This window comes from Neofelis nebulosa, chromosome 2 (genome assembly GCF_028018385.1).
Source record: "Neofelis nebulosa isolate mNeoNeb1 chromosome 2, mNeoNeb1.pri, whole genome shotgun sequence".
NCBI lineage: Eukaryota > Metazoa > Chordata > Mammalia > Carnivora > Felidae > Neofelis > Neofelis nebulosa.
Window position 1 is genome coordinate 191,221,542 of NC_080783.1, and position 22,332 is coordinate 191,243,873.

The 22,332-nt window shown below is 38.8% G+C and overlaps 1 protein-coding gene across 1 annotated transcript in view; it reads right to left on the bottom strand.

The window, feature by feature from the left end:
* RLF (RLF zinc finger) overlaps positions 1–18,526 on the bottom strand; it is an 86,745-nt gene extending 68,219 nt beyond the window's left edge. The window contains exon 1 of the mRNA XM_058717900.1: positions 18,260–18,526. Coding sequence (XP_058573883.1) covers positions 18,260–18,496 — 237 coding nt within the window. The 5' untranslated portion in view covers positions 18,497–18,526. The remainder of the gene's footprint in view (positions 1–18,259) is intronic.
* Positions 18,527–22,332: the final 3,806 nt, after the last annotated feature.

A 22,332-nucleotide genomic window follows, 5' to 3' on the forward strand; every position in this document is an offset into this window, starting at 1 on the left:
GCTCTGCGCTAATAGCATGGAGACCAACATGAGGCTCGAACCCACAAACTATGAGATCATGACCTGACCCCAAATTAAGAGTCAGATGCGGGGCGCCTGGGTGGCTCAGTCGGTTGGCGTCCAACTTCAGCTCAGGTCATGATCTCATGGTCCGTGAGTTCAAGCCCCACGTCAGGCTCTGTGCTGACAGCTCAGAGCCTGGAGCCTGCTTCGGATTCTGTGTCTCCCTCTTTGTCTGCCCCTCTCTTGCTCATGCTGTCTCTCTCTGTCTCAAAAATAAATAAAAACATTAAAAAAAAAAAAAGTCAGATGCTTACCCAACTGAGCCATCCAGGTGCCCCTCAATAAAGTTGTTTTTAAAAAGACATATGGCCCAGGAGGCATCTGGCTGGCTCAATCAGTGGAGCATGTAACTCTTGATCTCAGGTTTGTGAGTTCAAGTCCCATGTTGGGTGTAGAGAGTACTTAAAAATCTTTTTTAAAACTTATTTTTATTTCTTTGAGAGAGACAGTGCAAGCAGGGGAGAAGGGCAGAGGGAGAGAGAGAATCTTAAGCAGGCTCCACACTCAGTGCAGAGCCCAACGTGGGGCTTGATCTCACAACTGTGAGCTCATAACCTGAGCCAAACTCAAGAGCTGGACGCTAGGGCACCTGGGCGGCTCTGTCAGTTAAGCATCAAGACTTCAGCTTAGATCATGATCTCACAGTTTGTGGGTTCAAGCCCAACATCAGGCTCTGTGCTGACAACTCAGGAGCTTGGAGCCTAGAGCCTGGAGCCTGCTTCAGATTCTGTGTCTCCCTCTCTCTCTGCCCCTCTCCCACTGTGTGTGTGTGTGTGTGTGTGTGTGTGTGTGTGTGTGTTTAGCACGCACGCTAAACATTAAAAAAAAGAGCTGGATGCTTAACCAACTGAGCCACTTAGGCACCCCAAAAATAAAATAAATTAAAAAAAAAGACATGGGCCAAGAAGTACACAAATCATAAAAATAATTTAAATAAATTTTACGTTTCAGTTGTCAGATTTATAATTTTTACTGTAAAAAATGTAAAACCTCTGTGCATAAGTATAAAAAAAATGAAAAGATAAATTGGAGAGAAGATAATTCCAAGGTATATGGCCAGCAAAAGATTCATATTTCATAATACAAAATTTCATAAAAACTATAAAGTAAAAGACAGTCAGCTCAGTTGGTAGAGCATGTGACTCTTGATCTTGGGGTTGTGAGTTTGAGCCCCATATTGGGTGTGGAGATTACTTAAATATAAAATCTTAAAAAAATTTTTTGGCTCAGGTCGTGGTCTCCCTTGTTCGTGGGTTTGAGCCCCGCCTCCGGCTATGTGCTGTCAGCTTGGAGCCTGGAGCCTGCTTCAGATTCTGTGTCTCCCTCACTCTCTGCCCCTCCCCTACTCAGGCTCTGTCTCTGTCTCTGTCTCTGTCTCTGTCAAAAATAAACATTTAAAAAAAATTTTAAGGCAAATAACGCAACTAAAAAATGAGCAAAAAACAAGAAAAGGCAATTCACAGAAGAGGAAATATGAATAGCAATAAATATAACTAAACAGTTAACTCCTTACAAGTAAACAGAAAAAAGAAACAAATTAAAACCACAACGAGATACCACAGTCCACCCACCAGAATGGCTAAAATTAAATGAACTACACCAATTACTGGCAAGAATGTGGGGCAATGTTAACTTTCATACATGAATAACTGGCATAAATTGCTACAAATACTTTAGAGAATAACTTGGCAGTATTATAGTTGAAGGCAGGTCTATATATGAACTCAGCAACTCCACTTTAAGCATATACCCTAAAGAAATTCTTGTACCAATGTATCAAGATACATTGGGAAAATGTCAACCCCAACAGTCAATGTAAACAAATGCCTCAGGGTGCCTGGGTGGCTCAGTTGGTTAAGTGTCCAACTTTGGCTCAGGTCATGATCTCACAGTTTGTTGAGTTCCAGCACTATGCTGAGCTCTGTGCTGACAGCTCAGAGCCTGGAGCCTGCCTTGGATTCTGTGTCTCCCTCTCTCTCTTTGCCCCTCCCCCAATCATGCTTGCTCGCTCGCTCTCTCTCTCAAAAAAAAAGGCATTAAAAAATAAAAATAAATAAATAAAAACAAATGCCTCTAAGTCCATTAATAAAAGAATGGACAAATGAGTTATATTTATATAATAAAATACTATACATCACTGAAAAATGAAGGTACCAAAGCTATCCATGCCAGTACAGATATATCTTAGAAACATTCTGTTACATGTATTTTATTTTTCCATTATTTTGAATTTAAAAAGCTTCAGAAGAGGGTACCTGGGTGGCTTAGTTGGTTAAGCACCTGACTTCGGCCTGGGTCTCACGGTTCATGAGTTTGAGTCCTGCTTCAGGTGAACTAGAGCCCCACTTTGGGTGAGCCCCACTTCTCTCTTTCTGCCCTCACTCACTTGTGCCCTCTCTCTTTTTCTTTCTCTCGAAAGAAAGAAAGAAAGAAAGAAAGAAAGAAAGAAAGAAAGAAAGAAAGAAAAGCTTCAGAATATAGTACACCATTTAAGTAAAGCAGAAAACACATAAATGTGTTAAAATGCACAAATACTAAGTAAAGAGATTCAGGACAATGATTAAATACCAAAATCAGGATGGTGGTAGGAGGCAAATGAATCTATGAAAGGGTACATAGGTAGTCTCTATCATTTTATTTCTTAGGTCATGTTCATTTTAATATACTCTTTACTACTTTGTATGTTGGAGATATTTTGTTTTTAACATATGCTGCAAAATTCTGAGCAAAACTGATTTTCAACCTAGATTCCTACACCCAGTCTAACACAAACAAGAGACAGGAGAGATCTCAGAAAGCTACCAGAGGGTGGTATTCCTTCAGATCCAAAGCAAGCGAGTAAAACAAGAAAAAGACACAAGGGCTAGGAAACAGAAGGGAGAGAAACAAAGATAAATACTAAACACACACACACACACACACACACACACACACACACACAAAACAAAAACAACAACAAACAACAACAACAACAACAACAACAACAGAGGATAAAATGAAAATTAATTTGAAAGGGTAACAGATAGGGGCACCTGGCTGGCTCAGTTGGTGAGCTGATCTCCAGGTTAAGTTTGGGCCCCAAGTTGGATGTAAAAATTGCTTAAAATTAAAATATTTTAGAGGGGCACCTGGGCAGCTCAGTTGGTTAAGCACCCAACTCTTGGTTTCAGCTCAGTCCATGATCCCAGGATTGTGGGATTGCGCCCCGCACTGGGGTCTATGCTGACAGCATGGAAGTGGCTTGGAATTCTCTCTCCCTCTCTCTCGGTCCCTACCCTGCTCATGTGCTCATGCTCTCTCTCTCTCAGAATAAATACACATTTAAAAAATATTTTGAAAAATGATATAAAAGGGTAACAGGTTAAGTAAAAACTGTATAAAAACACAAGAAAAATGGATGTTCCACTAAATCTTGACTGAAATGCAACACATAACATTTTAGTAATTCAAAACTTTTTCTATATACCACTGCTTTATATAATGAGATAATTTTCTTTTCTTTAAAAAAAGAACATCTTGGGTATCCTTTCCTATCAATACATATAGCACTACCTTATCATCTGTTTAAATTTTATTTGAAAAAATACTGAAATACAGCAAAAAGGTAAAATTCACCTACAATCCCACCACATTAAAATTTTGTACGCAATAAAGAAGTGAAAAATCACAACTGTATTCCATCTAATTTTACTCCCATTCCCCACATCCAAATAACCCCTATAAATAATTTGGTACAAATGCTTTATAAACATAAACAGAAGCTTTCTAATTCTTTATAATAATCTCCTGGGCTCAGATGTCTTATGGTTTTGGGACGTTCAAAGGGTATTTATTTTTTGGCATTTCCAAACCTAAAATAAAAAAGATTTCTGGCATTCTACTCCCCCTTAAATTAGTAAGGTCTTCCCTTCTTTTTTTAATTTTTTTTTTTTACATTTATTTTTGAGAAACAGAGTGAGACAAAGCGTGAACGGGGGAGGGGCAGGGAGAGTAGGAGACACAGAATCTGAAGCAAGCTTCAGGCTCTGAGCAAGCGGTCAGCACAGAGCCTGATGCGGGGCTCGAACCCACGAACTGTGAGATCATGACCTGAGCCGAAGCCGGACGCTCAACCGACTGAGCCACCCAGGCGCCCCAAGTCTTCCCTTCTTAAAAATATACTTGCTTCTGGGGCGCCTGGGTGGCTCAGTCGGTTAAGCGTCCGACTTCAGCCAGGTCACGATCTCACGGTCCGTGAGTTTGAGCCCCGCGTCAGGCTCTGGGCTGATGGCTCAGAGCCTGGAGCCTGTCTCGGATTCTGTGTCTCCCTCTCTCTCTGCCCCTCCCCCGTTCATGCTCTGTCTCTCTCTGTCTCAAAAATAAATAAACGTTAAAAAAAAAAAAATTAAAAAAAAAAAATATATATACTTGCTTCAAATTTTCAATTTGGCAACCAAGATCAATGAAACTGATTATAGAAAAGTGGCATGAAAAATTGTTTCTTTATAATCTATACTAATTGGAAAAGAGAAATCATGTTCAATATTCAAATATTCAATGTTCAAATATTTAAAACCACTTATATTAGACCTCAAAATTATTATGCAATAATAACAGTTCCTGTTTCACTTATGTTCCTCTTACCTAAGGACAAACTAATTGGAAGGTGGATAAATATATATGATCAAACACTGACTACTGCTCTACTGTATCAATAAGCAAACATTATACAAAAATTGTTTAACGTTTATCTTCTCCACTAGATAATAAACCCAGAGGGCAAGAACCACATCTGTTTTGTCATCAGTGCAGATCAGAATCCAGCATACTGAGTAGTATATAGCAAGTATTCTTATAATTACTTGCTTTTGAGGCTTCGCACTATTATTAAAGGATATGCTAAATTATTTTTGAAGTTTGATTAAGATAGTTTCTCAGATACATATCTTTGAAGAGAGTGAAACAATTGTACATTAAAACAGATTTGGGGTACCTGGGTGGCTCAGTTGGTTGAGTGTCCAACTTCTGCTCAGGTTATGATCTCATAGTTCATGAGTTCAAGCCCTGCGTCTGGCTCTGTGCTGACAGCTCAGAGCCTGGAGCCTGCTTCGGATTCTGTGTCTCCCTCTTTCTCTTTCCCTCTCCTGCTCATGCTCTGTCTCTCTCTCTCTCTCTCTCAAAAATAAACATTAAAAAAAAAAAGTAAAAAAAAAAAAACAAAACAGATTCAACTAAGTAGATTTGGTTCCAAATTCTTACTGCTTCATTCAAATCCTTGTAAAGGAGGAGAGCAGGATAATGTTGACCGAACTGCACTTCTGGGAGTTTTTAAAAGAAAATGCTTAAAAATAAATAAATAAATAAATAAATAAATAAATAAATAAATAAAATAAAATAAAATAAAATGCTTAAACCTTATTTTTTTACAAGGGTGTTCACATCAGATTAATGACACACTAGTCATGAATTTTGTTTGGTGGTAAATAGATATGTCAACGTTCAGAATTTTATTGATATTATCACCTATTCTTATCCTCAGCTAACATCCTACACTGAGAGGGAGTTTCCCCCTTAAAAGCTTTAAGCTGAAAGGGGACTGAACTAAATAACTTCTATTCTTCCCTCAAACATGTTTATAAAAACATGGCCACCTTTTTTCAGGGACTCAAATCCAACGTGTTATAAATTCAAATCACTTTTTAAAAAAGTTTATTTATTTTGAAAGAGAGAAACAGACAGACAGACACAGAGGGATTGCGAGTGGGGGCAGGGGGCAGAGGGAGAGAGAGAATTCCAAGCACGCTCCGTGCTGCCAGCGCAGAGCCTGACCTGGGGCTCTATCTCAAGAATCATGAGATCACAACCTGAGCCCAAATCAAGACCTGGATGCTTAACCAACTGAGGAGCTACCCAGGCACCCCTCAAATCACTTTTGATATGCACAGATTTCAATAAAATGAAATACATAATTTAAATGGCAAATAATAAGCCAAGTTAAAACCAGTAGTCAAATGAATCAAAGAAATTTTTATATAGAATGATTTGTTAGTTACAACAGGTCAAATCCATTATATCCACTATATGTGGATCCCAAAGGACATCCATATTGTTTCAACATAAAAGAAATTTACTGTAAATTACACTTCCAATCTACAAAGCTCATCATAGGCTCTCTAAAACTATATTAGCAAATGCTCTATAAACATCTAGGAAACCTTTTTTTTTTCCCCAATGGGCTGTACATTGACAGGAAAATGGTGGAAAGCTGCTCTACATGAAATATTTCTTTAAAACATTATTCGTGATGAAATGGATATAAAGAAATTGATACACTAGGTACCTATCTGCTACCAAAAGTTATGATAAGAGCAGTGTTATACTGTCCCACCTGATATTCACAACCACCTATCAGGGAGCTTTCTATTACCCCCAATTTTAGAGACAAGAATAGAGATCCAAGGCAAAGTTTAAAGTCACAAGAATGTTAGAATGAAATCTCCTAACTTCAAATCTACTTTCTATTAGATATGTTCTTCATGTCATAAGATAGTAAAACATTAAGACTGCCCAAATTTGATGTCGTATCCACACTTAACTGTTAGAACTTTATGGGATCATTTGTTCTAGATTTAACATTTTCATTTTCCAAGACCCTTAAAGACTGTAATCAAGATTTCACTTTGAAGAAAGAAGCCAAATAAGGATAGTAAACATAACTAATGTAAACAAATAACTTCAGTTCAAATCAGTAGAGTGGTTTCCACTGGGATAGGCATTTACCCTACAGAGAGAAGTAATAACCCATTGGGGGCAGAAACATAATACTAACACTTATTTAAATGACTTTCAAAAATCTTACCACTTTTATGTTTTTCTGTGGTTGCTTATAACATATAGGTACTGCATAAATAAAACATTATTCATTTATTTCAATAAGGATACATAAGACCAAAGTCTGGAGATGACTGAGAAAATAATCCTTAGCAAACATTTTTCAAACGAATTATATAATTTCTAAGGAGAATCAAACCTTAAAGATCATCTGATTTGAGCAGCAATCTGAAGTCCCCAAAACAAACTGATTTGGCCCAAGGTCATACATACATTCAGTGACACCTTATTTGGTAACATAAAAATAACAATATAAGAAAAATTTAGCTAATGGAAAGCACTAGGGCCTTTCCAGTTATTCAGCTATGACTTAAGTCTTCCTAGAGTCTAATAGCATTGATATATAAACATCAATAAATGTCTGTTGGAAATGAGTAGACCGACAAATTTCTCACAGCAACAATCACTAATTTGTATCATACATTCCAATGGCTTCAGATTCTTGAGAACCTCAAAGCAGCATGGGATCTTAAGATTACATGATCATACTCAATGATTAAACACAATCAAATTTTAATGACTTTTAGCCAGGAATACTTTAAAATACAGTTATGTAAAAAATAGTAAAGACAAACCTCACAGAAATAAACATTCAAATATCTAATACACATGAAAAACATACAAATGCTACTCAACTTTTTGTAGGCTAGTATCCACCAAAATTTAAAATAAACATTCTGTTTAATACAGTAATTTCAATTCCAAGAATTTATGCTATAGGTATAAATAACTAGTGTTTGATGTTTAAGGATATTCACAGCAACCTTACTTATGATAACAATAAAAAAGAACACAACGGTTTAATTATGGTACATGCTCAATGTGTGTCAATATAGAAAATTGTTCTCATTAAATTAAAATATAAATCACAGAAGACTATTTGAGATTTTAAGAATACACAAGAGACTTTTAACTCTTTTGGGGAGTGACTGGAGGGACTGAAGGCAGAAAAGGGCTTTTATTTTTTCCTTTCTGTAGCAATATATATTTTTCTAGGTAAAAAAAATTTTTTTTTCAATTAAGAGTGTTGAAGGTTTTGCTACCTGCAGAATTTAAAATCAAGGCAGTTTTCGGGGCACCTGAGTGGCTCAGTCAGTTAAGCGTCCAACTTCGGCTCAGGTCATGATCTCGCAGTCCGAGAATTCGAACCCCGCGTCAGACTCCATGCTGTTAGCTCAGAGCCTGGAGCCTGCTTCAGATTCTGTGTCTCCCTCTCCCTGACCCTTCCCTACTCACACTCTTGTCTCTCTCTCTCAAAAATAAACATGAAAAACATTTTTAAAAATATTTAAAATCAAGGCAGTTTACAGTAAAATATTATACAATTTTTTAAAGTAACAAACGTGTGTATTCCACAAGACAGATTATCTACAATATCAATATATTAAGTTTTAATATATAAGCTCAACATTATTTTTCTTTTTTTTTTAATTTTTTTTTTTCAACGTTTTTTTAATTTATTTTTGGGACAGAGAGAGACAGAGCGTGAACAGGGGAGGGTCAGAGAGAGAGGGAGACACAGAATCGGAAACAGGCTCCAGGCTCCGAGCCATCAGCCCAGAGCCTGACGCGGGGCTCGAACTCACGGACCACGAGATCGTGACCTGGCTGAAGTCAGACGCTTAACCGACTGCGCCACCCAGGCGCCCCTCAACATTATTTTTCTAAAAATATATACATATATAGAAAAATTCTCTAAGTATATATTCCCAAACTGTTAACCTAAGAAAACTATTAACCTAGAAAAATGTAATACTAAAGTATTAGGGTGTATGTGACAGTTTTCATCCTTTACTCTCTTCTTTTACATTATTCTAATTTTTTTTACATGCATTTCTTGGACAATTAAAAAATCCAATATTTAAGCAATCTTGAGAAAGAAAAACAAAGGTGGAGGTATCATAATTCCAGATTTCAACATATACTACAAAGCTGAAATGATCAAAACAGTATGATACTGGCATAAATACAGACACACAGATCAACGGAACAATATAAAGAGTCCAGAAATACATGCACGCTTATATGGTCAATGAATCTATAACAAAGGAGGCAAGAATATGCAACGGAGAAAAGACAGTCTCTTCAGTAAATGGTGCTGGGAAAACTGGACAACTACATGCAAAAGAATGAAACTGGACCACTCTCTAACATACACAAAAATAAACTCAAAATGGATTAAGGACCTAAATATCCTAGAATCCTAGAAAAGAATACAGACATTAATTTCTCTAACGTCAGCCCCACCAACATTTTTCTAGATATATCTCCTAAGGCAAGGGAAACAAAAGCAAAAGTAAACTCCTGGGACTACATCCTTCTGCATTTCGAAGGAATAAGTCAACAAAACAAAAAGGCAACCTACTGAATGGGAGAAGATATTTGCAAATGACATATCTGATAAGGGGTTAATATCTCAAATATATAAACAACTTATACAATTCAACACCAAAAAACAAACAAATCCAAATAAAAAATGGGTAGAGGACCTGAACAGACATTTCTCCAAAGAAAACCTACAGATGGTCAACAGACACATGAAAAATTGCTCAACATCTCTAATCATCAGGGAAATGCTAATCAAAACCACAATGAGATATCACCTTACATCTGTCAGATTGGCTAGAACCAAAAAGACAAGATATAATCAATGCTGGAGAAAAAGGAACCCTTGTACACCATGGGAATGTAAATTGGTAGAGCCGCTGTGGAAAACAGTATGGAGGCTCCTCAAAAACTAAAATTAGAAGTACCATTTGATCCAGTGGGGACCTGGATGGCTCAGTTGGTTAAGCATCTGACTCTTGATTTCAGCTCAGCTCATGATCTCGCATGGAATTCTCTCTCTCTCCCTCAACCCCCCACCACCCCCCCCGCCGCAAAGATAAATAAACTTAAAAAAAAAATCTTAAAAAAAATGACATACCATTTGATCCAATAATTCCACTTCTGGGTATTTACCTAAGGAGAAAACATTAACTCAAAAAGATAGACACTCCTAAGTTTACTGCAGCATTATTTACAATAACCAAGACACAGGGACGCCTGGGTAGCTCAGTCGATTTAGCAACCGACTTGGGCTCAGGTCTTGATCTCACAGTTCATGGGTCTGAGCCCCACATCAGGCCCTGTGCTGACAGCTCAGAGCCTAGAGCTTGCTTCACATTTTGTGTCTCCCTCTCTCTCTGCCCCTCCCCTGTTCATGCTCTGTCTCTCTCTCAAAAATAAATATTTAAAAAAAAAAAGATATAGAAGCAACTTAAGTGGCCATTAACAGACAAATGCATATACATACACACAATGGAATACTACACAGCCATAAAAAAGGATAAGACCTTGCTATGTGCAACATGGACAGACCTAGAGGGTATTACGTTAATTAAAATAGGGCAGATTGAGAAAGAAAACTAACTTATGATTTCACTCATATGTGGATTCTAAAAAACAAAACAAATGAACAAACAAAAAGCAGAACTGGACCTATAAATACAAAGAACAAATAGATGGTTGCCAGGGGGAAGGGAGGTAGGGCAAAGGAAAAAAAGGGTGAGGGGATGGGAGATACAGACTTCCAGTTATAGAATGAGTAAGTCATGAGAATAAAAGGCACAGTAAAGGGAATATACTCAGTGACACTATAATAGCATTGTATGGTGACAGATGGTAGCTACACTTGTAGTAAGCATAGCATAACATATAGAGAAGCTGAATTACTATGTTGTACATCTGAAACTAATGTAACACTGTGTGTCAACTATACTCAAATAGTTTTTTTAGGTTTAATCCTTATATATACACGTATACTATATACATATTTTCCCAAAAATCAGAACAATACACCAAGCTATTCCCAGTGAGATTACATGGCGGTTTCACTTTCTGCACTTATACATCTTGTCTTAAGCTTTTAGAATGAGCACATACTAGGCAGGAGTCACAAAACTTTAAATATCTATCTATCTATATATACATATATATATTCAGTTTTATTATTTTAAGATACTTTATGTATTCTAAGCATATATGTTAAAAAAGCAAATTAAAGTAAATGAAATTATGAATAAAAATACACCTATTTTATATAACCATGTATCACAAAAATGCAATTCCCAAGCTAGGCCATTCATTCCAATATACCCAGTAATAATTCTTAACACGTGTCCATATTAATAAAGCATTATTGTGCTGGCTAATGTGACACACTCTGACTATTTCCTTGGGAGTAAAAATACTATGAAATCAAATGTCAGCATGCTGAACTAATAGATCCCTCCCAAAAAGGACAAGAAAGGCATTAAAAAAAAAAAAATTTAAAGAATTCAGACATAGCACAAAAGCGAGAAGAAATAGACAAATACATTAGTTCCCAAGCTAGCTATGCTGCAGAGATAAAGGTAAACCCAGATGAATAACCTTGACCTCAAGATATGTCTAAATAGTATTCATTTCCAATTTACAAAAGTTATAATATGTTGAAGTACTTTTCATATGTGACAATAAGTATAATTCAAAACCTGCAAAAACTTGGAGGGAAATTTTTTTCATAAAAAGCTCACAGTCATGTTTTAGGCTGAAAGTAGGGAATCAAAATTCAGTGGTATATAGAAACATAAAGCAATCCACTCTTCCACATAGTGTTTTGCTTTACTATAATGAAAGAAAAACATGTAATTTGGGGATGATATCAGGTTTAGAACACAGCAAAATATTAAAGGTCCCAGACCTGCTAAGTTTGGCAAATGCTGCATAACGATGTCTCTCTAGGAGGTTCACAATGCATCTTAACATATATGACACATAAAAAAATATTTATCCCAACATTATCCTAACTTACATGAACATAGAATCCTTAATTCAGTAAGTACTTACTAATACATATAACTCATGGAACAAAACAGTTTAGGAAATGCTGATATAGGAAAAAGAGCATGGACTTTGGAATCTGAAGACTCTGTCACAGCTTACTCGCTGTGTGACCCCGCGAAAGTTTATTTCCCTGAGCCTCAGTTTTCTATCTGTAAAATGAAAATAAAAAACAACACCATCTACCTGAGTGCTTGGCACATAAAAGATGACTGATTAGTTGATAGATAGAAAGATTGACAGATAAATAAATAACCCCTCTAATTTTTCATGTAATGGTTTATATGTTGGCTTTAGGGATCAACAAAAGTTTTAGGAATCTATTTTTTTGTATACAATCTTGCTCAATCCCTTATCTATGTTCAAATTTTCCAGTATGATATCAACCATATCCAAAATAAATGTTTCAACCTGGCTAAGCAAACCCTGTTGAAAATCTCTTTAAATATTTGTGGAATACAAGCAACCATGGGAAATTCTTAGAAAACATAAATAAGGGGCACCTGGGTGGCTCAGTCGGTTAAGCTCCGACTTCAGCTCAGGGCATAATGTCCTGTCCATAATTCGCGCCCCATGTCAGGCTCTGTGCTGACAGCTCAGAGCCTGGAGCCTGTTTCAGATTCTCTGTCTCCCTCTCTCTCTGCCCCTCCCCCTCTCAAAAATAAACATTAAAAAAAAAAAAAAAAAGAAACCATAAATAAAAGTTAGTTCTACTCTTTAGGATACAAAGAACAGTAAGACCTGATCCCTGTTCGGAAGCAGCATAAACTGGCTGACCAAAACATGTCCCTATTTCTTAATAAAGAAAGGTAAGACTTGTTACTCTTAAGAAGTCTAGTCAGAGATTTAAGGAAGGAAGGAGATAAAAGATCAACAAATATTGACTGAGTACCCATTAAGCGCCAGGGACAATTCTAGGCACTGGGTAAACAAAACAGTCAACACCCTCTTGATGCTTACATTCCAGGTGCAGAGACAGATAAATAGACATATTTGTCATAGACATCAGATAGCAGTCGGTGATTTAGAGAACTATAAAGCAGTGTTCAGGAGTTGAAGATGATGGGGAAGTGTTGTTTTAGACAAGTCAGTCAAGGAAGGCCTCTGGGAGAGGTGACAGGTGTCTAGAACTAAGTGAAAACAAAGCACACTTTAGTTGACCAATGCCTTTGCAGGCTTGAAATAAGTGGTGCTTTCTACTTAGATTTTTTATTAAAATTGTTCAGAAGAGCATGAAGCACAGGTAGACACAAAAATCACTAGTATGAAAGAGACTGGGTGGTACCAAGTAAATGACAGCATCCAAAATTCCCACTGCTTCATAGTCACATTTATAATTACGTTTTGGTCATATGCAGTACAAAGCTAGTTTATGCCATTATAACCACCTGTCATCTAGTTTCTATTTAGAATGCACAAAAAGAAAGGTAATGTATTAAAAATCCTTTAAAATAAGAAGTAAACCTCAAGAGTTTTCACGGTCACCAATCTCAAGGAATTAACTGATCCTCCCCATCTCAACATTTCCAAACTGTTGCCTTATTAGGCTGCTAACTCTTCTTCAATGCTATAATGCCTCTAATTTTCTCCCTCCAACAACACTACTCCTCATTCCACACATGTAAATGTGTACATTGTATGAATGTAGGCTAAGTTCACAAGTACGCCTCCAAGAAATGAGCAAAGAGTGTCTATCCTGTTCCTTTATCCTGTTTCTTATGATAAAGTTGCTTTTTACATCAGATTTTACATCAAGTGTTTCTTTTGAAGTACTAACCTCTTCAGTATATCATGAAGTTCTACAATATAATTCATTCAACAAATTAGCTTTGTGTGCCAGGCATTGTATTAACTGCTAGGTGCCAAGTATATAAAAAAAGACTAAGACCTCTACTCTTGTTGGTTTGCTAGCCAATACAAGAGACAAACATGGAAACAACTATTCAGGTACCACAATTATGTACAAGATGCTACCGGAGTACACGAAGAATCACCTCATTCTGTCTGCTGCAATCATAAAACACTTCTCAAAGACTTAATGTTTGAGCTGGTCTTAAAGGATAAATAAGCAGATGGAGAAGGGAGGACCCTAGGTTAATCAGACAGACTTAGAGATGGATACTGTAGTAAACGTATTTAAAAAAAAAAAAAAAGAAAAAAGGTTGGAAAGGTGGGAGCTGGGGAAGGGGAGTGGGGGCAGTGTCCAAATTCTAAAAGGCTTTGTCTGCCAGGTGAGGCTGGTAAGTCTGAATTCTATCTTGTCTTTGGGGTAAGAAACCATTGAAGAATTTCAGGGAACAAAGTGACTAACGAGATTATATTTACAAGTTAGAAAGAATACCAGAATGGAGTGTAGATAAAGTCAGTCAGAAAGCAAGGGAGCTTGGTGAAGAGATTGTTGCAACAGGACATTATTTATGAAACCTGGACTAAGCCAGTGACAGCAAGAAAAGCAAGAGTTAAAAGTATGTACAAAGCATCAAAAGAAGACAAACATCTAAGAGGAAGTCTAGAGAAATTAGAGAAAGCTTCACAGAGGAGACGGTGTTTGCACTGGGCCCTAAACAAGGAAAATTCGCCATATAGAAAATGAGAGAAAAAAGGAGAGAACAGCACAATGAAAGGCAAAGGCAGACTACCTGACCTGAGATCTTGCTAAAGTATCCTTCTGGAGATCAATCAATTGGTAAATATTTACCGAAGCCTAATATGTACCTTGGATCTTGAGGCATCAAATGAAAATTAAAGTCAGCTTTCCCAAAATAATGCACTTGGAGAAATTTCGGTCCAAGGACTCCAAGTAAAATACCTCTGAATAAGAGTAGGATTATGGTGATGGGATTGGCTAGGTAAGAGCTGAAAAGTAAACTGGCGGTAAGGGGGTGAAGACTTTCTATTCGAAGGCTAAGAAATCTGGAAAACTAAGACAATTCCAGGAACACTGTTTTTTAGATTGTCTTATTTAGTCCATAAACAATATGTTTACATAGATAATAGTAAGTACTATTATTGTTCCATTTACCAATGAGAAAACTAAGGGTTAAAGAAAATAACGTACCCAAGGTCACATAGCTAGTTTAAATGGTGAAGCCAGCAGACCCTTTGCATTCAATCACAAATCCAGGAGAAACTGAAATATATGCAGTACTTACTTACTTTAACACTTAAAAATCTATAAAGTCACTATTAGTCTAGAACCTAAAAGTTTCATATCAACAAGATTTATTCATAAAACTACTTTGCCTGGTATTCTCAAAGTATAATCATTCACCCAATAATTTCAAGTCTGTTAATGTTACTTAAAAAGCTTTCAAAATTTGTATTACAAATAGAACTACCAGTTGTAAAACTTTAGGAATCTTGATTCCCCAAATATAGCAAAAACTTGAGAGGATAGCCATCAATTTTTCAACAAAACAAAGAAAGACTATTTTCTGGAGTTAATCTCATCCACACTGTTTGGCAGACAGTGTTTTCAGAAAAGAAATTGAGGGAAAAGAGGGAAAAGCCACATCCCATTGTCATTGAGTACAAATGTTCACTGAACACAAGTTGATCTAAGTATCATTTTCTTAGTAACTATTACTTTTCAAGTTTCATTTTTATCATCTTCACAAACTTCTGAAAATTGAAAACATGCCCAGAATGAGACAAGCTACTCTATCCTTTCATATGTTGGTTTATTTCTTGATTTGGTGCAATTCCAAAGATAGACCCATTTCTTTTAAGTACTGCAAGAGCTGGAGAGAATATGGTCCCAGCCTGTTGCAGGAGGGATGTGCTTGGTACATCTAAATCTCTAGATTTCTAAACTAAATACCTGATGAAAATACTTTTGTGGCAGTTAAGTATCCCGGAGAGCACAAATCAGGCCTTTATGATGCTACTACCTATCTTTACACATTAAGTGCTCCTAGAGGGCATGTTCCTATATCCAGCACTTAGTGCAATGTCAGGCACACCACAAAGAGTGGATGAATAAATCTTATTCTGCCTTTCAAATGCGAAACCAAGAGCTATCCAACCAAATCTGAATGGTGAAATTGTTCCTCCTTCATCATAAAATGTTGAATTTTTTTTCTGTATTTGGTGAACAAGGGCACCATGAGTTGATTTTATCTGGACTACTGGGAAAAAGTGTGACCAAAATATTCTGACAAATATCGTGAAGAGTTGTATATAAACTTTCTCTTCTACTGTTTGTATAAAGCATTATAAGGAGATAAAGGCCAGGAAACAAAATAAATTCCATAGGCACAGTGTGTCCAAGGTTATTAACTAATAAGCGGTAGAGTCACAAATGGGACCCAACTAGCTCCCAATCCAACGTGCTTCCTATTATAACACATCATGATTACAGGAACATCTTTTCTTATTACATTTATTCGTCCAAAAAAGTGTTTGGGGAAAAACCTCAGGCCAAAGGAAATCTTCACAGAAAAGACAAATTACAGAAGTACTTTGCTTTTTAAATTCCTCTGTGCCCTTACATTTCTAGGTGTCACCAAGACTCAAGACATTAAAACATTCAGTTAAAATGAGATGAGGGCTGCAAGCACTAGGCATAAAGCAAAATATATAGATATATAGATATATACATGGTATCCTCTGACAAGCTTCAACTTAAGTAGTTACATCCATTCTTGTTATCTTTCTAAGATAATACCACAAGCTTAGAAGACTTCCCCAAACCCAGATTTCTTCTCCTGTCGTCCTCCCCACTACTCCTGTCCAATCAGCTTCCCATTCTCCCAAAGCTTCAATTTTCCTTCTCATCTCTACCTTTGGCATTCAAATGCTCCCTTCCCCTCCCCCAACAGTCCCAAGACTCATTTTTTACCTTTCAGCCTTAGGGCCTTCCTGGACCACCCTAGCTAAAGAGTCCTCTCCCAGTTACTTCTAAGTACACAGTACGGTCCACAGTTAAACTTTCAATTTGTTTTTACTAGTTAATTGTCATTCCATTCCATTAGGATGTGCCATGATGGCTATCCCCTTACCACTGTCTCTACAACACCTCCTTTTCCATCATTACCAAAACTGTTCTGGAAATACTGTTACGTCTACCACCTCCTTCCAACTGTAAGCTCATCAAGGGTAAGTGCTGTCTTACGTTTCCTCAGCACTCGAGGAAGTGCCTGGCATCACCCAATGCAGTCAGTAAAAGTTCGCTGAATAAATGTATTAAGCACCAATGCTCATTACTAGCATAGAAGCAAAGAAGAATTACACCGGGACACTTCCTAGTGCAGACAAGTGCTGCAGGTTGTAGACATAAAAACTGCTAATGATACAATGTATAGAAAAGATGAGCATGGACAAAATTCCATTCAAAGAGATGAGGTGTCTCTTGCTCAGCAAAGAGGAAGGAGAAAAGCAAGAAAGCAAGCCAATTTTTTATTTTCCACTGGACTAAGAGCAAATTGTTCCCCCCAATTACAACTTTGCAACAGCGCAATGTATTCGGCACACTCAACTACTCATCAAGAGTCCAAGTACCAACATACTACCATTATTTTGCCTTCTCTCAGATACACCAGGTGAGGAGCAGAGGGTTGGTCCTGAAACCCGATAGAATAGCAGAAGTAGAAATAATAATGCCATATCTTTAAATTTATAGACAAAAATCTGGAAGTGACCATGGAGACTATAAACATACCAATAAATATGTACGTAACCACAGGTTAGGACCCACTATAGCACAGAAATGGTCATACCACTGCCAAGACACCACACTCCACATCTTTCTCAATCCTCTTCCACTCAAAGACCCTAAATAGCCACCACTAGCTCCCTAGCCTCACTGCTGATAGCACAATCCTCAAAGGAATCCAGAAGAAGAGAAAGAACAGCTTAAAAGTCTCCCCACCCCGCCTCTCAAAAATAAATAAATAAAATAAGAAAAAAAAAAAAAAAAAAAAACACAACCAACCAATGGGCTCCGCAATCACTAATGAGAAAGCCCAAGACGCCTTTCAAAGCCAACTGTCAGACCTTTTAGGGGCCCAGATGACGTTGACTCCAAAGAGAAGTCTCTGGCCCCAACACATATCTCCGGATTATTCAGGAAAACTCAGGTTTTCCAGTTTGGAGATCTGCACTCAAAAAAGGATCTCCCAGCAGGAACGAGCAATCAATCTCTCTGGAGGCAATGGCGCTCCAACCAACCACCCGGCAGGGGGACAGGCAACGGCGACAGGGCACGGCCCTTCCAGGGAGCCGCCGGCGCCCTCCGGGCTCTCAGTCTGGCCCAGCGCAACCCGCCCTGGCGGTGACCAAAGTCGGGCAGTGGTGAAGGGGGGCCAGCGGTCGAGCTTCCCGAGCTGGGCCTTCCCGGCCTGGGGGCGCGGCGAGACACGGAGGTGGCGCCTCTCAGTCCAGCCCCGGCTGCGGCAACCGATCCGAGGCCTCTTCCCCTGGCCTCCCCACCCCGCCGCCTTCAGCCAGCCAGTCAGCCCCTCACCTGGCAGAAGCTCCGGCAGTAGTTCAAAGATGAGACCTCCGACACCTCCTGCTCCCTCAGCTCTGTCTCCAGCTGCCACAGACACGGTCGCAGTCCCGGGGCTCCCAGAGCCGGAGATGCAGGGCGATGACCCCGAGCCATGGACTCAGTCTCGGTTCCGTCCCCGGCTCCGGCTCCTGCCGGAGCCTCAGCCCCGGCCCCGGCGGCGGCGGCGGCTTCTCCCTTTCCGTCCGCCATCTTCCCACGGCCCAGCAGCGCGTAGGCAACCAAGCCACGTGATTCAGCCCTGGCCCCGCCCCCGTTCGACCACACGTGGTGACGCACTCCTTGGCGACGCGGGCGCGGGCCGGATTCCGTCACTGGGTTTCTGGGTGCTCCTCCTCTCGGCGGCCTCCCCGACAGCCGCCCTGGCAACAGCCTGGCGGCAGCTGGCCAAACACCTACTTCTCTCAGCCTTTCCAGACTCTCTGGAGTCACGGGGTCACCGAGCCGGACATACATGTAGACATAACCTAGATAGGAGCGGCCTGACGCTTAAGCTGCGATCGGAAGGAAGAGAGAATAAGGATCCCCCGGTGGAAAGAAAATAAGCAAAGGTTACGAAGACTAGGTCCGTGGGAAGGTGCTTTATAAGAATGGGCACTACAAGTCAGTAGCGAAAGGATGACCTCTACAGGAAATGGGGCTGAGGCAACTTTTTCAATAGGAAAAAAATTTAGATTTCTACTTTAAACCATATCCAAAAATAAATCCCAGGTGGATTACAGGCCCCGAAATATTTTTCAGGAAATATTTCTTTAGGATATCAAAATAGGGACGAATTTCTTAAATAAGACCCAAAAAGCACAAACCGTGTGAGAAAATATTGTTAGATTTGACTGCATTAAAATTAGTTAATTCTGTAACAACAGAAGTTTAAGAAGATGCAACACAAAGACAAGCCAAAAACTAGATGGTGTTCAAATATATAAAACCGCCAAAAGATTAATATCCGAAAAGTTCCCCAAATCAAAAGGAAAAAAAGCAAACAATCCAGTAGGAAAGTAAATAAAGGATATACAGAGCTAGTTCACCAAAACATCAATAAGAATGGCCAATAAACCCGTGAAAAGATGTTTAACTTCACTGTGCAAGGTACAAGTTAAAACAATATATGGGGCACCTGGCTGGATGAGTCAGAAGAGCATTTGACTTTTGATCTCAGGGTCATGAGTTCCAGCCCCATATTGGGTGTAGAGATTAAATAAATTTATATATATATTATATATATATTATATATATAACATATATATTATATATGCATATATATTATATATGCATATATATGTGCGTATATATGCATATAATATATGCATATATGTGCATATAATACATAATATATGCATATATATTATATATGCATATATATAATATATATGTTATATATAATATATATACACACACATAATTTTATACCCATTAGTACCATGTTTTAGGATTTAGAAATATGGAACTTATATATTGCTGGTGGAGGCATTAATTGGTAATCACTTAATAAAATTGAATATACACATGTCCTGTGACTCAGCAATTCCTCACAATAATAATAGTTGATATTCATTGAGATAAGGTTTTTTATATATTTTAACCCATTTAATCCTACTAACAATACCATGAAAAGTTACTATTTTTACCCTCATTTTATAATTCAGGAAACATACATGGAGACTTTAAGTAACTTGACCAAAGTGACACAACTTGGAAATTATGGTGCCCAGAATTCAATCCCAAGTAGTCTGCTCCAGAAACGGATATCTTAGAGGTGCCTGGGTGGCTCAGCTAGTTAAGCAACTGGCTCTTGATTTTGGCTCAGGTCATGATCTCATGGTTCATGAGATTGCCAGGCGTTGGATTCTGCATTGGGCTCTGCACTGACAGCATAGAGACTGCTTGGGATTCTGTCTCTGCCCCTCTCCCGCCCAAGCTTGAGTGCTCTCTCTCAAAATAAATAAGTAAACTTAAAAAAAAACTACCATAGAATCTGACCTCTTAAAAATTTTTTTTAATGTTTATTTATTTTTGAGTGACAGAGCACAAGCAGGGGAGCAACAGAGAGAGAGAGGGAGATACAGAATCCGAAACAGGCTCCAGGCTCTGAGCTGTCAGCACAGAGTCCGACGCAAGGCTCGAACTCACAAACCGTGAGATCAAGACCTGAGCTGAAGTCAGACGCTTAACCGACCCGAGCCACCAAATCTGACCTCTTAAACACCATGTTGCCAATGTTCATTGCAACACTATTAGTGTTCAACAGTACACTAAATGTTCAACAGTAGAAAGATGGATAAACAAATTACGGTATATTCACACACAAAAAATATACAGCCAGTAAATGAATGAATTAAAACTTCATACATCAGCATAGTAAGCTGCATACATCAACATTGATTGATTAGCACCTATTATGTGCTGGGCACTTTCCCAGCTAACAGAGATTCAGAGAACAACATATTTTAATGGACAGATGTGGCTAAACATTAATGTGTTAGATGTAGGTAATAGGCACATGGTTTTCTATAAAATTCTCTGTACTTTTTTGTATCTTTAGCATACAAAATAATTAGGCCTAAAAAAAAAAGGCAGGATGCGGTGGGGTGGGAAGAAGGTCAGTGTATCTGTAATGTGATGCAAGGCAGGGCAGGTGGTGGAGATGAGGTTGGAGAAGGAGAAAAGGGCCAGATAATATAGGACTTTATAGCTCAAGGCAAGCAGTGGGGATTTAATTTTTTTTTTTTAACGTTTATTTATTTTTGAGACAGAGCGTGAACAGGAGAGGGGCAGAGAGAGAGGGAGACACAGAATCTGAAACAGGCTCCAGGCTCTGAGCTGTCAGCACAGAGCCCGACGCGGGGCTCGAACTCACAGACCGTGAGATCATGACCTGAGCCGAAGTCGGATGCTTAACCGACTGAGCCACCCAGGCGCCAAGCAGTGGGGATTTAAAGTGTGACAGGTAACCACCGAAAAGCGTTAAGTGGTCATATGATATCATCTGATTTACACTCCTGCTGCCACCACGTAGAGAAAAGGTGGTGGGAGGCAAGAAGGAAGACAGAGAAGCTATTACAGCAGTCCCAGTAGTAAAGGTGAACAGATTAAGGATACATTTTGGGAGCAGAACCAACAGGGCGATGCTTTGTTTATGAGGAGTGAGGGAAAGAGAGGAATCTGGAATGGCCTTCAGTTTGAATGGTTGGCAAAGATGCTTACTGAGAAAGATGGAGACTAAGGAAAGAAACAGATTGGGAAAAGAGGGAGAGAGAACCGAAAGTTCTGTTTGGGACGGGTTAATTTTAATTTCCCTATGAGACATCCAAATGGATGTGCTTGGATATATGTCTGTGGGCAGGGTTGGAGATGCAGAACCATCAGTGGTCATGCCACTGTTACAAGACAACAACAGACAAAAACCACAAGACTTCTTTCACTCCACCACATCCTCCCCTAGTTTCCGTCCCACATCTCTGCTGTCTTTTGTAGAAAAACTCTTGTAAAGAGCTGGCCAAATCCTCTATTTGCCCTTTCTTCTCATTCTCTCTTGAACCCTTTACAGCCAGGCTTTCATCCCCAGTCCTCGCTGAAACTGCCTTTTTTTTTTTTTAATGTTACCAGTAATTTCTACTTTTGTTGTCTCAAGTGGCAAATTCTCAGTCCTTTATTTAGTCCCTTGGCAGTATTTGGCCTTGTTGATCATTCCCCGGTATTGGATTTCACTTGGCTTCCAAGTCTCCATACTTTCCTGGTGTTTCTTCGTGGTTTCTTTTCTTGCTCTCCCTTCTCTTTCTGATTTCTAGCTGTCCCAGGCACAGCCCTTCAACCTCTTTTCTATCTACACTCATTGCTGTACCCATCCAGTTCTTTTTTTGTTTGTTTTTAATGTTTATTTATTTTTGACAGACAGAGACAGAGCATGAGCAGGGGAGGGACAGAGAAAGAGGGAGACACAGAATCGGAAGCAGGCTCCAGGCTCTGAGCTGTCAGCACAGAGCCCGACACGGGGCTCGAACTCACAGACGGTGAGATCATGACCTGAG